Source organism: Sus scrofa, chromosome 9 (genome assembly GCF_000003025.6).
Source record: "Sus scrofa isolate TJ Tabasco breed Duroc chromosome 9, Sscrofa11.1, whole genome shotgun sequence".
NCBI lineage: Eukaryota > Metazoa > Chordata > Mammalia > Artiodactyla > Suidae > Sus > Sus scrofa.
In genome coordinates, this window is record NC_010451.4 from 45,949,645 (window position 1) to 45,965,372 (window position 15,728).

At 53.2% G+C, this 15,728-nt stretch overlaps 1 protein-coding gene across 1 annotated transcript; it reads right to left on the reverse strand.

The window, feature by feature from the left end:
* Positions 247-15,728, reverse strand: TREH (trehalase). Its single transcript, XM_021062945.1, has 15 exons — positions 15,522-15,728; positions 5,513-5,613; positions 5,231-5,375; positions 5,060-5,147; positions 3,775-3,875; positions 3,592-3,684; positions 3,343-3,459; positions 3,124-3,246; positions 2,835-2,884; positions 2,545-2,739; positions 1,820-2,037; positions 1,439-1,550; positions 1,015-1,127; positions 699-752; positions 247-456 (listed from the first exon to the last, which is right to left on the reverse strand). Exons 1-15 carry the CDS (start codon positions 15,608-15,610, stop codon positions 304-306), a joined length of 1,752 nt encoding a protein of 583 aa, XP_020918604.1. The 5' UTR covers positions 15,611-15,728; the 3' UTR covers positions 247-303.

The following is a 15,728-nucleotide window of genomic DNA, read 5'->3' on the forward strand; positions in this document are numbered from 1 at the left end:
TACACCACAGCTCACGGCAACGCCGGATCCTTAACCCACTGAGCAAGGCCAGGAATCGAACCCGCAACCTTGTGGTTCCTAGTCGGATTCGTTAACCACTGCGCCATGACGGGAACTCCCCCACCATGTTAACTCCCCCACCATGACCTCCAGGTCCCTGCCTGGCTCCTACTCCAATATAACTGAGGGCTGGGCTGGGGCGGAAGGCAGGCTCTCCAGGGATAAAGGATCCAGAGGCAGGAGAAGGTAGGGACTCATGCCGAGGTTTAATTGGCAGGAGCTGGAGCCAGATGAGAAGGCCCGTCACTGTGGCAGGAGGCTGAGCATGAGGCCAAGCAGAAGGGCAGCGGTGAGACAGTGGGGCTCCAGGAAAACTGTCTGGGTCCCTGAGCTCAGCCGGTCACCATAGCGGTCCAGGAGCATCAGGACCACTCCATTGGTCCAGCCAAACCCCTCCTGGAAAGAGGCAAGGTCAGTGGCAAGATCTCTGGGAAAGGCCCCCTAGTCCTTTTATGGGGCATGGGATCCCCATGTGAGGCTCTGGCCTCACCTAGCCCCAGGGGTACAGGGATCACCACCAAGGATCATCCTCCCTAGAACCCACATCCACAAAAGAAAATGAAGCCCAGAGAGGGGAGTCATGGTCAGTTGTGGGGAAGCAGAGCCCCAAATGGCCCTGTAGGATATGGGCCACTCACCTGAACTTCATACTCCCCTCCACCACCCGGCTGTCCACCGTTGCTGATGTCATACTGGGGACAGGAGGACAGGCTCAGGTCAGGGGCTACCCAACTCCCCCAACCCCAGGCCTCTAGGGAGCAAGAAATGGGAGCCCCTTAGGGAGAAGCTGCTCTGGCCAGCAGCTCTGACCCCTGCAGCACCCAAGGATGGCCACCAGGCGTCGCCACGGTCCCGGCTGTGCTGGGCCTGGGCTTTGCAAAGCCTGACAGTTCCCCCCATGTCACCATGGGGAGGGGAGAGGGCCTGGAGGGCCTGGGCTCAGGGCCAGCTCACCTTCTCGTACATGGCTGACCTCCTGGAGTAGACATCAAAGTTGGTGCGGATCCAATTCTGGGCCAGCTGGAAAGCCACTTCCTGGGCTCTGGCTGAAGGAGACTTGGCCAGACCTAGACCCCAGCCCAGGCAGAGCCCCCATGACAGGGGGAGCGGGAATGAGGCCCAGCCCTCACACCTCCCTCCTGGAGCCTGGGGCCAAGCCGCTCTTACTCCAGAGCCCAGGTTTGGAGGGAGAGAGGGGGGCCGAGTCCCCTGACAGGTGGGGTGGGTGTCACGTTTGCTGAAGGAGCGGCTGAGAGAGCAGAGGAGCCAGAGAAAGGGCCCTGCATCCTTGGCTCAGAGCTCCGCAGTCCCAGGGAGGCCGGCCCTCCACTCCCTTGGGGCTGAGGCCCTGGGTGGTGCCCCATCCCTGCCTCCCTACCTCTGATGACCAGGTCCTGCAGGGGGGCCCAGGCGTTGGGGAAGTCCCACTGCTGGCCTGTCTTCCGGAGAGAGGTCGGGATTCCGTAGTGGTAGGTGAGGATCTGGCTGTCCTAGAAGGTTGCAGACCTTACTGTGTAGGTGGGGGGACTGGACAGGGAGCCGGGAGCGAGGCTGGGCCCTGCTGAAGCCAGATGTTCCTTTCCTGGGCCTTCTCTTCTTGGCTCGCAGCCGCCCCCTGGTGGCTGCAGTGGGACCCGCAGGGTAAGACCCAGGGCAGAGGAGGGAGTGGCTGCCACTTGCCAGAGGTCACGGGACAAAGTCAGGGATAGAGCTGGTGGTCCTGCCTCCAGTGTAGCCACCTGCCTAGCTGCCCCCTCACCTCCAGGTATTTCAGAGCCTTGTCCACGTCGCCTGGGTCAGAGAAGCAGCCAGCCCAGAGCGGAGCGAGGTTGGATGGGTAAAACTCAAGGTTCTTCTTTCCGTTCTCAAGGTCATAGTCAAACCAGGCACCTTTCTCCTCATCCCACAGGATGTCCTTCATGGCGGCCATGCGCTGTGCTCGCAAATTTCTGTACTTCTCAGCTTGGGAGTCATTGCCTGGGGCAGCACTGCCTTTAGGCTGAGGGCCAGGGCCCCTGGCCCTTGGACCCCCTGCCTCCAGGAGTCTAGTTAAGCCTCATGCTGTTGTCCTCCCCCAGGGCTGAGGGGTCCTGAGCACCATGGGGACATGCCTGTGTGGAGGGGAGCCCAGCACATTTCAGGCCTCTAGCAGCTGGAATTCCTTGAGCAAATGGCCCTGAATAGCTCCCAGGACCTGCACAGGTCTGTTCCTGGGTCTGTCCTCTCGGGAACAGATCCTGTGTGGATTCCCCTGGCTCTGAGGGGTTAAAGGGCAGCTGTCTGGGGAGAGGGAATGGAGGGGGTTTGGATGTGTGCAGTAGGGTGTCCTCTCAGTAAGGAAGGGAGGGGTGTGGCTGCTCTGGGGGTGAGGGTGAGGCCAGGGGAACTGGAGGCCCTTCCCCCACCGGCCTACTTCCAGCTCTGCTGCCGAGGCTGAGGCAGGGACCTAAGCAGGACTAGCAGGGTCCCGCGGGCAGTGCGCACCCAGTCTGGAGTAGAAGTTGCTCATCAGCTCCTCTGCCTGGCACAGGAAGGCATTGAGATCAACCGGCACCAGTTTGCTGGTTCGGATGCTGCTGAGCGAATCAGGGTTCGGGCCTCCCACGAACCAGCGTGAAGAGAAGTCCCAGCCAGACTCGGCCCCTGCCTTGAGCTCAGCCCACAGAGCCTCGTGGTCCCCTGTGAGGACAAGGCAGCAGCAGACAGGAGCCCGGGGCCTGGTGCAACTGCAGACACCCAGGCCCATGCAGACCCATTGCCCTCCTACTGCTCACCTTCAGACAAGGTGGCTGCCAGCTCTGCGTCTTTGCTGTATGACTCTGGCCTGGCAGGAGGGGAGTAGGGCCTGGTACTGGGAGGCTCTAGGCCCTCTGTGCCTGGGCTGGGGGCCGAGTCATGCTGGCCCAGCTTCCCCAGGGGCCCACTGTCCTGGACTGCCCAGGGCTCTCAGATCACCATCTGAGAGGTGAGCCGGAGTTACCCACCCTCCCAACAGGGGAGTCCGGTCACTCAAACCAGAGAGAATACACAAGAGACTGAAGGGCTGGCCAGGCACGGCCTCACCTGGGTCCCCCATAGGGGACATGATAGCGGTTCAGGACGTAGCTCTTTCCCCCAGAGCTCACAGAGATGCTCCTGTTCTTGGTCCAAAAGTCCAACTCCAAGGCCAGGGTCTCCAGGTTGTCCCTGGGGTGGAGCCAGGCACCAGCTCAGCCCCCGCCCCGCCCCGCCCCAGGGAGCCTCAGGAAGGGGGGAGAGGGCAGCAGGGGGCGGGGTGGCCACCGGAGGAAGGCGGTGTCATTGGCCTGAGTCACGTAGCGCTCCATCATGAGGCTCAGGAGCGGGGGCTGGCTCCGCTGCAGGTAGTACACGCGGGCTCCGTTGGGGACATGTCCGTACCTGCCGAGAACGGGGCCGCTGACACCCCTGCCCCCACTGCAACCACCCCCCGCCCCGAGCCCAGGCAGATCCCGGCCCAAGCCCAGGGCCCTGCCCCTCCTGCACCCCGGCTGAGATGCCCGGGCCTCTTACGTCTGCACCAGGTCCAGGAAGTTCTGCAGCATGCCCTTCACCGTCCCTGGCATCTCGGACAGGAGCAGACCCTCCATCACCCAGTAGGAGTCCCTGGGGGAAGGACAGCTCAGGATCCCCCACCCCGCCTGGGACGCCCCGCTGGCCCCAGCCCCCCGACCCCCGCAGCTCTTGGCCGCTCACCAGTAATAGAACTCGACAAAGCGTCCTCCTGGCACGATGAACGGGTGACCCGAGTAGATGAGAGAGAACCGCTCTGGGTGGCTGAGGACCTCTGGCTTCACCTGGAGTCAAGAGAAAGGGTGCGGGGAGCCCAGGGCCAAGTGGAGGGGAGGCGGGAGGAGGCCGCGGGGGAGGCCCTGGCAGCTGTGGGCTTTGGAGCCAGGCAGCCGGGCTTGGGTTCTGGCTCTGGGGCAGCTCTGCCATGTGGCCTCGGTCAAGGCCAGGGCCGTGGGGAGCGTGGTCTGCTCGTGTCCCCGGCTGGCCTCTGGAGCCCCAGCAAGAGCACGAAGGTGTGCAGGAGCCACCACCGCCCAGCCTGACACCCCAGGTGCTCACCCCGCAGTGGCCATTATTAGGACCCAGCTGGGGGACCATTTTCCTGGCTCCCTGTGCCCCCGCGTCTCTGCTGCCACCACGAGGCCAGACCCAGAGGATCAGGGCCCCAGGATATCTGGCCGGGGTGTGGCTGAGCCCCAGCACCTTTCCCCAGTGAGGCAGATGTGGTGAATGGGCTGAGGGAGAGCAGGCAGGCCCCGAGGGGGGTGGCTGTGTCCACATCAGGTGTGTTCTCGCTTCATCCCCTCCCAGTTCTATGCCAGTGAGGTGGGTTTAGTGGGGAGCAGGTCAGCCTGTCCGTGATTTGAAGGGGAATCAAGGGGCTTGAGATCGTTCCCACTGGGTGAGGGGCTGGGTGAGGATGTGGCCCAGGCTGGCCCAGGAGCCTGGAGCACTGCTCCATGCCAGCTGGTGCCAGGGCCCTGGGGGCCAGGCCAGAGGTCGGGTGCTGTATAGCCTTGGGTAAGCCGCTGCCCTCTCTGAGCCTCGGAGGAAGGAGAGAAAGTGTGTACCAGACTGTGCTGAGCCCAGGGATGGACCCCGATCGGCAGTGGCAGAGGCCTGGCCCGAGGAGCTCGTGGAAGAGGGAACCCAGCCAGCAGGGGAGTGAGGGAGTGAACACAGTCAGCCACGTGGTGTAAAGGGCCGGGCCGGGCAGCCTGGGGGTGGAGGACAGGCTAGGTTTGCCTGGGGGAGGACAGGGGGGGCTCCAGGGAGGAGGGGAGGAGTTAGAAGTAGATGCTGCCCTGCTCCCTCTGAAATTCCTTCTAGAGTTTCTGTTCAAGGACCCTCGAGGTGGGGGTTGTATTTTCGGAAAATGTGTCCCAATCTCTGCTGTAGGCGCAGTGAAGGCCCCAAATGGGCTCCCCTCCCACCCCATCTCCCCTGGCCAGGCCCAGGGCCCTGATACCTTCTTTCCCAGCTTCTTCCACAGCTGGTGCAGCTGCCCTGCCCAGGCTCGCAGCTTGGGGTCCAAGATCTTCTGCAGAAACTGGGGGCTGGAAGAGCGCCGGGACCACAGGTTTCAGGGAGGCAGCGCTGGGTGAAGGGCCCTCTGCTGTGCCCATGTCCAGGGCTGTACCTGTCTTTCCAGTCCTCGGGGGTCCAGGGCTGCAGCTCCTGCCCCACAGCCTGGAAGTGTTCTCGGATGAAATCCTGCAGCTCCTGCTGGGGGATGCTGAAGTTGTGGGCCTGGGCCAGCTCGCTGAAGCGCTGTAGTACCTGGTCTGGGGAATAGGCAGCAGGGAGGGGTCAGCAGGACCTCAGGGGTCCCCTCCCTGATCAGAGGCCCCTCTCTGCCTGGTCTTACCCGCTACCTTTTGGTGGAAGGTTCAGGAGAAGGTGGGGCCCCCAGGTGTCTCACCTGGAGCTACGGACAATGGCATATCCACAAATTGCTTATCATCCTGGTAGAGCCTGGCCATCTGAACCTGGCGCAGGAGCTCCCCGTGGCAGTAAATCTGGCTGCAGAGACATTTGGGGAGGGGAGGGTCACCCCCATCAGGGGAGAAGAAAACAAGAGTCTGGGGCATGTTCGCTGGAGGGGATGAGGGCTGTGTGTGTGCTGTGCGTGTGCACGCGTGTGCATGTGCACGTGTAGTAGAGGTTTGTGGTGACCTCCAGGGCTGAGAGAACAAAGAGGGTCCTTGTGCAATAAAGGACCTAAACAACTGCCTGGCCCCACCCCCCTTGTTAATTTGAAACAGGAGAGAAAACCTGGTGGACCAGAGGAGCTTGGCACTTAATCTGTGACATGTTAGATGGGATGGGTCGGTTCTCTGCACAGTGGCTCTGTGTGGACCCAACCGCAAGGGCTTGTGGCAAAACCCTGTGAGTTGGACCCAGTGGCAATGGCTCAGATTTTGGACCAGAAAATTTCCATGTGAAACCACCTCTATGACTGAAGGACATAAAGTATTCTTGAAACCACCGTGATGGGTTATGTCAGAGAAACACTCTGATACAGAAGGTAGGGCCCTGCACATTCCTTAATGAAATGAGGGTGGTTTATGCAAGGACGTGGTAGTTGAGGAATGCACAAAGGTGCTCATTGTGTTTAGGGGCAGGTGGCTGCTTTTCCTGCAGGGCTGACTTGGGAAGCAGCTGATGAGCCCCCAGCAGGTGCCCTGTGAATAGTTTCCTATTGACCAACAAAAAGCCGCTGGGTTTACTGAAGGTGCTTCCAAAGTGGACAGACAGTATCTTGTTTGGAAGGCCACTGCACTCTGCTGCCTGATGGAAATGTTTAAAAAAGGTAAGAACAGGAGTTCGCGTTGTGGCTCAGTGGTTAATGAATCTGACTAGGAACCATGAGGTCGCGGGTTCCATCCCTGGCCTTGCTCAGTGGGTTAAGGATCTGGCGTTGCCGTGAGCTGTGGTGTAGGTTGCAGACGCGGCTCAGATCCCAAGTTGCTGTGGCTCTGGCGTAGGCTGGTGGCTACAGCTCCGATTCGACCCCTAGCCTGGGAACCTCCATGTGCCTTGGGAGCGGCTCTAGAAAAGACAAAAAAAAAAAAAAAAAAAAAAAAAAGGTAAGAACAAGCCAGCTTGGTGGGCTGAATTGTGAGCTGTTTCCCTGCAGTGGTGGAAGAATTGAATGACGAAAGCCCCTGGGTCTGGGTTTTTCCCATGGCGAGTGGCCTGGCAGATGGGCAGTGAAAGCTGTACTCTTAAAGGGAAGCCCGTGTGGGGCATAACCCCAAGGAAATCACTGTGAGAACTTAAAGGGCACATGAAGGTAGCTTTGCACACCTGGTTGTAGATTAAAATCCTTAAAATACTATAAAATACTATATGGTGATAGAAGACACTCTGCCAGGTGGACAGTCCATAGCTCCAATGCCAGGCGAAGACACATCACAACAAATGGGTGTTGTGTGTGTAGCTCCTCAGAGCAGTGCTCGATGGAGAATTGGAACAAGCAGTTGAAACATTTGTGGTCTAAAATGGGGAGAGAGAGAGCAGAGTTCCCATCGTGGCACAGCGGAAATGAATCTAACTAGGAACCATGAGGTTGCAGGTTCAATCCCTGGCCTTGCTTAGTGAGTTAAGGATCCTGCATTGCCATGAGCTGTGGTGTAAGTCACAGAGGCAGCTTGGATCTGGTGTTGCTGTGGTTCTGGCATAGGCTGGCAGCTGTAGCTTTGATTGGACCCCTAACCTGGGAACCTCCATATGCCGCGAGTGCGGCCCTAAAAAGCAAACAAAATGGGAAGAGAGAAAGCCCTGAGGGCTGGCTTACACACCTTCAAAGTGTGTGCTCAATCCAGCATGATGGGGCCCAAGAAGGTCCCCCCTGGATAGATTCCTCTGCTTCTCTGGGGGATCTGGGGAGACGGGGTGTGCGAGGTTGCTGGTGGTATGGTACAGATCTCTGCTACCTCATCTCAGCTTCCTCTTCCTGCCAAAACAGTGGTCCCAGGACTGCAACGTCGGTACCAGAAACAGAAATGATCCTTAAGCAAGAAACTCTTCTACCTATTATTTAATTTTTTGTGATAGGATTCTCAAGGGCCTTTTGGGGAGGGTTGTGCCTACACCCACCCTGGCTAGATAGGGGCTGTCAGTGAATGCAGCTGGACTGCCCAGGGGTAGGAATAGCCCCCTATGTGAATGGGAGGGGTGGGGAGGGAGGCTCTTGAAAGATTGGTATAGTGGCCAAACCTAACGTCTGTTCTAAAGGTGGAAAGGTTTAGTATCAATCAAATGGAGACAAATGGTGAGAAGGAGAAATGGTAGTTCAGGGTAAAGGGCTGCACAAAAGGGAACAAAGTGAAAACGGGACATCCTACCTTTCCCTGGTGCCTGCAGGGAGGCTCAGAGATAGAGGTTAATATTGTCTTTAGCACAGGTAGGCCAGGTGCCTGCAATGGTGACACCAGGTGTTTGCCACGCCCACCGCCTTTGGAACCTGGCAAAGTTGAATGGAAGCCTGCACACCTGGGTGGTGTCGCCCTGGGGGACATCTTGGTCTTGGGATACGATGCTGAGCTGGACTAGTTACTGACAACTGAGGGAACTCTAGAATGTGCCAGGGTCTTCTGACGCTAAGTTTCCAGGTCATACCTACCATGAAGGATGTCATTTGGGAAGGAATTTCTGGGAACTACTCTGTAGTCTCTGGGCTGTGTGGTTTACTACTTCTGGCGGACTAATGGCTGTGGAACCAAAAACCTTGATAATCTAATGCTTAGAAAGGTCCCTCGTCTTAATGGACAAGATATAGCAATGGCACCCCCAACATGTCATAATGCGCTGTGTGCACAAAGGCAGATCACCCTTGCTTTTGTGGACAGAAAGCTATTAAACATAATAGAAAGAAGGGGTTTCTTATGGGATTAAAGCAATAGGCATCACGTGGTACATCCAGCTTCTTCTGGGGAATAGCCTCATCCTGAAATGAGGACCACTACGGGAGGCCTAATGGCAAACTCAAATTACATCTAGGTGTGACTACCACTTAACTAGCCCTAGCATGGGGGACCCACTACTCTTGCCTTTAATACACAATGGCGACGCATGCATGGTGGATCAGATAATGAGACAGGAAAGGGCTATGGGGAAGGTAAGTGCCCCACATTGGGGAGCAAACTGGATTTGCTTTTAATGGGGAGGGGCATTCAGAGGAAAGATATTTATTAATTAGAATAAGCAGATTAGAAGGAGATCTCTTCCAGGAGGAAAGCAAAGGATGGGAATCAGCCTTGGAAAGATGAGGAGGCTTTAGTGAGGTGGTTCAGGCCAAGAGAGCAAATAATGCTGAGTCATGCTAGGGCCCAGCCCTGGGAAAAGGCTCATATCCTCACCCATAAGGCCTCTCGACTGTTTTAATTAACTAAATTAGGAGACCGAGTTAAAGCCTCTTCAGAATGTAATATCAATGGGAAATGACTGGCTGACTGAGGCCAAAGTAGCCATAGGGCCATGGCCCACCATGCTAGCTAGAAGCCTAAGGGGCACCCCGTGGGAATCTTATGGCCCTGCAAACCTTGCAAAGTTCTCTGAGACTCTTGTATTTTACATTGATGTACTATGACTCCCCTTGCTCCAAGAATAGATCAGAAGAAGAGGTAATCTATAGTATAATTAGCAAGGATAGGAACCGTGTCCCTCATAGGAAGGAGGTGGGCCCTGCTCTCCTACAGCACACGATGGAAACCAGTCTCAGACCAGAATGTGAACTGAGACAGGGTGACTGGATTTGCCTCCAACTGACCTGGGACCCAGAAATAACAAACAACATTTACAAATCATGGCCATTTACAGTGATGCCTATCCATAATAGTATATAGTGTATGTGAAAGGTTTGATTCCACGGGGAAGGCATAGAAAAATACCTCTATTTCTTACAGATTTGTTCTGTAATGAAATTGAATTATACTACAATCATACTAGGCTATGGTGTAACACGGATATTGTTGGTACGATTCAACTACATGGTGTAACTAAGCCATATGATAATACTGATATTGCTGATTAAGTATATTGGGAGATTGAGTTAGGCTTCTGCAGAAGGTAAAACCAGTAGGAAATGACCAGCTTGAGGAAGAACTAGATTTAGCTAATTTCTAGGCTAAGTAGTTCTGCACAAGTTTATCGTAAGATACAAATAGCAGCAGATCAAGGAGGGAAGTGAATTAACCAAATCACTACAAAAATGTGAAAATGTGTGTAAAAGCTCTATAGGCCAGGTTAGTTGTTACTTTTAAGTCTATCTGTAGTTAGCACTGGCTCCTCTCAATGTCAGCCATAGTCATACTATTGTCATATCTACTATATAATTTGTGTGTGGGGGCCTTTTTTTTTAATTTTAGGGCCGCATCTGTGGCATATGGAGATTCCCAGGCTAGGGGTCAAATTGGAGCTATAGCTACTGGCCTACACCACAGCCACGGCAATACCAGATCCGAGCCACTTCTGAAACCTATACCACAGCTCACAGCAACACTGGGTCCTTAACCCACTGAGTGAGGCCAGGGAGTGAACCCCCATCCTCATGGATACTAGCTGGGTTCAAACCCCACTGAGCCACAATGGGAACTTCCATATTGTCATATCTACTATATAATTGCTGTACTAAATGCAGATGCTCAGACAGATATGATGGTTTTGCTGGTAAAAGAGCCTATGTCAAGAGCCAGAGGGGTGGCGAACTGAATTCAGTTCTGATGCTGACCACCTGGAGCTAGGGTGGGCTCCACAGGTGTAAGGGGCAAGGCTGTAATAAAACTGCCTCACTCAGTTCATTTCTACAAGACATATAGAGCGAGGTCTGGGAGGGTCCTGAACACAGAGCTTCTGTATCCTCTCCCTGTGGAATCAGGATGAATCACCCTCCTGGCACATCAAAGGGTCCACCAAATAGGGGGTTCCACTGATCTTTGGTGTCCAGAATTTTTATTGGGGTATCATTACATAGGTTTGATTGATTGAAGCATTGGCCATGTGATTGAGCTCATTCTCCCACTCCCCTCTCCTCCCTGAAGGTTGAGCTGATATCATGTAGGTCCAGAGCCCCAACCCTCGCTTAGTCTTTCTATCACCCTGAGCCATCTCATTGGCATGTACTATGGGGCATGACCCATCTAGGGGTTCACCACAAGTCATCCCATTGACAGACTATCAGAGCCCACCCTCAGTATCCTTCCTAGCACTTTGCAAATTCCGAAAGCTCAGAGGTTATGTCCCAGGAAACCAAGTCAAGGACAGACAAATTCTTTGTTACACAATAAGCCCCCCACCCCTGCTCTTTGGCCATGGGCTCCTTACAGCAAAGCAGCCATACCTGTTTGAGTATCTACTTTTGATGTAGCATTTATATAGCAGAAAAAGAAATAGTATCAACACAAATATACCCAACATAGCTAGTATAGGGTAGGGATAGAAGGCTTTTAGCTCAATTTCCCAATTTGACCATTAATACTATAATCTAACCATTAATGCCCGTGTTTATCACGTCACACTATGATAGATATAACCTAAAAATACAAGTCAAAAGATGTTGGCACATCATTAGAGTTCCATACAATCAGTAATAATTAGTCTAGTCCATCATCAGATCACATACCCAAAATGTCTCCCAGGGCGAGGATACCCAGTTTTGCAGACTTACATTCGATCTTGTCGGATTCCAAAGTAGGAATGGTCTCAGCAATACATAGTTTCACCCTTTCAGGGATCTGGTATAACTGAGCTAAGAGGCACTATCATTTTTGCTGTAAGTCTTTTTATTTTTTTTTTGTCTTTTTTTTTTTTTGTTGTTGTTGTTGCTATTTCTTGGGCCGCTCCCGCGGCATATGGAGGTTCCCAGGCTAGGGGTCCAATCGGAGCTGTAGCCACCGGCCTACGCCAGAGCCACAGCAACGTGGGATCCGAGCCGCGTCTGCAACCTACACCACAGCTCACGGCAACGCCGGATCGTTAACCCACTGAGCAAGGGCAGGGACCGAACCCGCAACCTCATGGTTCCTAGTCGGATTCGTTAACCACTGCGCCATGACGGGAACTCCTCTAAGTCTTTTTAAAGTGTTAATGTAATAGTTTCCTTCACTGCACTTGTTACTAATCTCTTCATTTATTCCTTTACCTCAGGACTACTTGTCCTTCTCTCCATTTATATTCAGAATTTTCCAGTTTTGGAAAGAATGTTAGATTTGGCTACTGGGTTGGTCTGGATTGCAGGCAGCAGTACTGGTTTGGCAGATGCCTCCTGGCAGCCACTCCCTCCCATTCGTATGGATTAGTGTTACATAGGTACAGGATGAGAGGGGCTGTTCCCATCACTAGGCATGAGTTAGGGCTAAATACAGATGCATCACTAACAATCCCAATTGAGCCAGATGGGATGAAGGCAACCATCCCATCAGGTCATTAGGAATTCTGACATAATGGTTTAAAGATATAGTTACATTTTCTTGCTTAGGAATCACTCCTGCTTCTCACACTTCTAGCTGCAGTCTTGGTCCTGGGAACACTGTTTCTTTCAGGTAGAAAAAAGAAAATTTAAGTGATGTGGGGAAGAAAGAAAAAGTATAGTTGACCCATTGTCTACTTCCCATGGGGGGAATTGTAATGGAACCCAACATCCTCTCCACCCCCTCTTCCCTAGCTTCCCCTACAAAAACCAGTTGAATCCATCTAGTTGGGACATTCCCTTGATCTCCCTCATGTTGAGTGTGATCACACTTTCATGAAGGTATTTAAGCCAGAACTTTGTACCTATATCTCCTCTGATTTAGACAACCAACCTTTGCAACTCTCTATTAAACCATTGCTCCAAGGATGAAAGTACGTTCCTTGGTCTGAGGAGATGTTCATGCAGTTGTCCAGATTGATGCCATATATTCTGTTCTGGTCCTTTTTACAGTATTTTGAGCATTTACCACTTGGTATGCAAAACCCAGTCCAGAGTAAGTGCCTGTTTTTATCAGGACCCATTTGTAACCTCCTGGGTCTTCCAGCATCAGTCATCAGCTTGCCAGCTATGTGCCTGTCCTTTCCCCCAGGGAATCTGCACCACAGCCATCTGTAGTCTGTGTCTCTTGCTGGCAGATAGAGGAGTTCTTATTGACATTTTCTGCTAGAGAGTGCAAGTGGAATATAGCTAGATTCAGCCCATCTCTGCGCTGCTGCAGCCTCCCAACGTCAATCAGGTTACGAACCCAAGAGGCTACCTCATGCGAACACACGGAGATAACTCACTTGCTGGCTCCAGTTACCTTTCAATATAGGAAGAGGGTTCTTATGGGCATCAGTGTGTTCTACTTGAATGCGTTATTCAAATTCCCATAGTGATTTCCATAGGATCATGCCGCAAAAGAGCACTGTTTTCATAGATGGATTTTCCATTGTCCTTCTGCCCACATATGGCCAGACCATTGACTATTGACCAAGAATAGGCAAAAACCCACATGCAGTGGCAAACAGTCTGCAGTTCAGCCCACCAAGATGATTTGGTTTGATCTCCTTTGATGAGAGTGGCAATCTTCCCAACAGTATGTTGCATGTTCAGCTAGGAACTGCCACCCATAAACCAAGCAGCTCTTTGTTGCTCAATCAAGAGCTGTATATAGGGCACTGCCCAAGTGGCAATAGAATTCGGCAGCTCCTCAGGTGATTCCAACGTTAGTCCTGGGGGAAAAGACTCTACCTGCTCTTGAATACACCAAGAAACTGCATTCTCCCAGTTGCATGTTCATGGATAAACCATTTCCTGCATAAAACATTTCCATTTTATTGTGGAACTCTTTCGGGCACTGTCCTCCCTCTTAAAGCATTTCTCCAGTATCATCAAGATATTATGGGCATTTCGGGTGTCAGGATTATCTTACGACCTTCAACCATAGGGGCAGCTTCAATTAATATCTGATAGCAAGCTAGCAGTTGCCTCTCAAATGGAAATGATTTAGTCCAAAGTCTCAGCAATCGTGCTGGGTGGCACCCAAAGGTTTTTGCTGGAAGTCCCAGGCTATGCTCCCCAGAAGGCTACACCCTGTGTGGACTCAGCTGATCTTATTTTTCCCACTTGGAACATCCAACTAATGTTGCTTGATGTATGGATTGACACACTCTCTGTTTTTTACTACTAGAGAATGGAAACGTTCCCCAGTCAGGCATAGTATCCGTCCCTGTAATACATTCAGGGAAAATAGATGCAATCCCTTCACATTAGAACTGTTCAAACACAAGTGTTCCCATCGTGGCACAGCGGAAACGAATCTGACTAGGAACCATGAGGCTGCGGGTTTGATCCCTGGCCTTGCTCAGTGGGTTAAGGATCTGCTGTTGCTGTGAGCTGTAGTGTAGGTCGCAGACGCGTCTTGGATCTGGTGTTTCTGTGGCTGTGGCATAGGCCGGCAGCTGTAGCTCTGATTGGACCTGTAGCCTGGGAAACTCCATATGCCATGGATTTGGCCCTAAAAAGACAAAAAAAAAGAAGAAGAAGAAGAAGAAGAAGTGTTCAAACACACCACTTTTCACCCAAACTTTCATCCTAGTCACATCAACCCTTGCGTTCTTGACTGTGGCGGTGTTCGGGCGTGAGCAGGTTTTGCTTTGCAGTGACAGGCAGGGTAAGTGTTCCCCATCAGTCATGATGGTCATTCCCGTAAAACATTTGGTTGAAGGAGGAACAACCGCTTGACATAAAGCTTGTTTAAACATTCCAGTTTTTTCTTTTTCTTCCTCTCTTTCTTTCTTTCCTTCTTTCTTCCTCCCTCCTTCCTTCTTTCTTTCCCTTTCTTTCCTCCCTTCCTTCCTTCCTCTCCTCCCCCTTTCTCTTCCCCTCCTTCTCTTTTACTTCTTCTTCTTCTTTTTCTTTTTTTCCTGCTTTTTAGGGCCACACTGTGGCATGTGGAAACTCCCAGGCTAGGGGTCAATCTCGGCCACAGCCACAGCTACAGCAACGCAGAATCTGGGCTCTTCTGTGACCTGCACCACAGCTCACGGCAACGCCAGATCCAGCCCCGGGCCCCTCTTCCCTGGAGCTCCCCTCTCCCCCAAGATTTTTCCGCTCCTGCCCCAACCGCACAGACCTTCTTCCTGATCTTTGACCAGCAACCTCAGAGCCTCTGCCCCGCAGCTTCCATGTCTGGCCCATCTTCTCTCAGATCTGCACTCAGAGGTTTCCTTCTACAGTTCAGCCTGATCATCCCCTTCCCGCCCCATCCTGTCCCAAACACCCTCTGCTCACCCCATCAGCGGCTCTTGAATTTCATTTTCCTTTTAATTGTACTTCTATCACCGTTGAACCTCTATTATTAGTTTTCTTACTTGTTATGTAACAATAACCCTGCGTGCACGGGCCTCCTTGCTCCTGTTCACTGCTGCAGCCCTAGGGGCACAGTGAGAGCTCAATAAATCCCTGTTGAATGAGGAGTGGGTGGGGCCCTGTGAGTCCAGGAGGCAGGACAGGGTCTCTTATCTCTATTATTTTGAGATGGAAACTATGGCTCTAGCAAGAGGTTTGATTTGCCCTTGGTCACAGACATCAGAAGTTAAACCCACGAACTCTTTTCAGGCCCTTACACCCCCTCTCACATCCAGGCTGGGGAAATGGAGTAGGAAGTTTCCTAGAACAATCCTGAGAACAGGCCTGCACAGTTCAAAGAGCAGCTGGGAGGAGGGCCAGAGGGAGAGAAGGTTCAGGCCTCCTTGTGCAGCAGGCTCCAGGACGGTGCCCAGGCCGGCCTCAGGCTGCTCCCTCGTTTCCCACCGTGGGAGGTGCAGGGCTGGGACCAGAGCCTGCCACACAAGGAAACCTAATTTCTTTCCCTTCTTCCGCTCTGCAGGGCTGACCCCGTAGCACTTGAATTCTCACCCCAACCTTCCAGAGCCAGCCTTCCCGCCCCATCCCCAGCCTTCTCCATTCCTACCTCTCACAGGGTGGGGGCAGGGCCTCCCAGGACCCCAGCCCCAGCCCCAGCAGAAGCAGCAGGTGCAGCCCCCAGGTCCTCCTCTGCATGGTGGCAGTGGCTGTGGCTGCAGCCAAATGAGGAAGCCAGGCACCTCCTGCTTGCTGGGGCGCAGCCTGGCCCGCCTGCCTACCCAGGACAGCCAAAGTCCAGGACTGAGGCGTGGCC

Excerpts from the sequence above, each read along its gene's own strand:
- TREH (XM_021062945.1), bottom strand. The coding sequence starts at position 15,610 with ATGCAGAGGAGGACCTGGGGGCTGCACCTGCTGCTTCTGCTGGGGCTG. Across the intron at positions 5,614-15,521 it reads CTGCCCCCACCCTGTGAGAG|CCAGATTTACTGCCACGGGG; the intron begins GTAGGAATGGAG and ends ATGTCTCTGCAG. Across the intron at positions 2,740-2,834 it reads GGCAGCCACCTTGTCTGAAG|GGGACCACGAGGCTCTGTGG; the intron begins GTGAGCAGTAGG and ends TTGTCCTCACAG.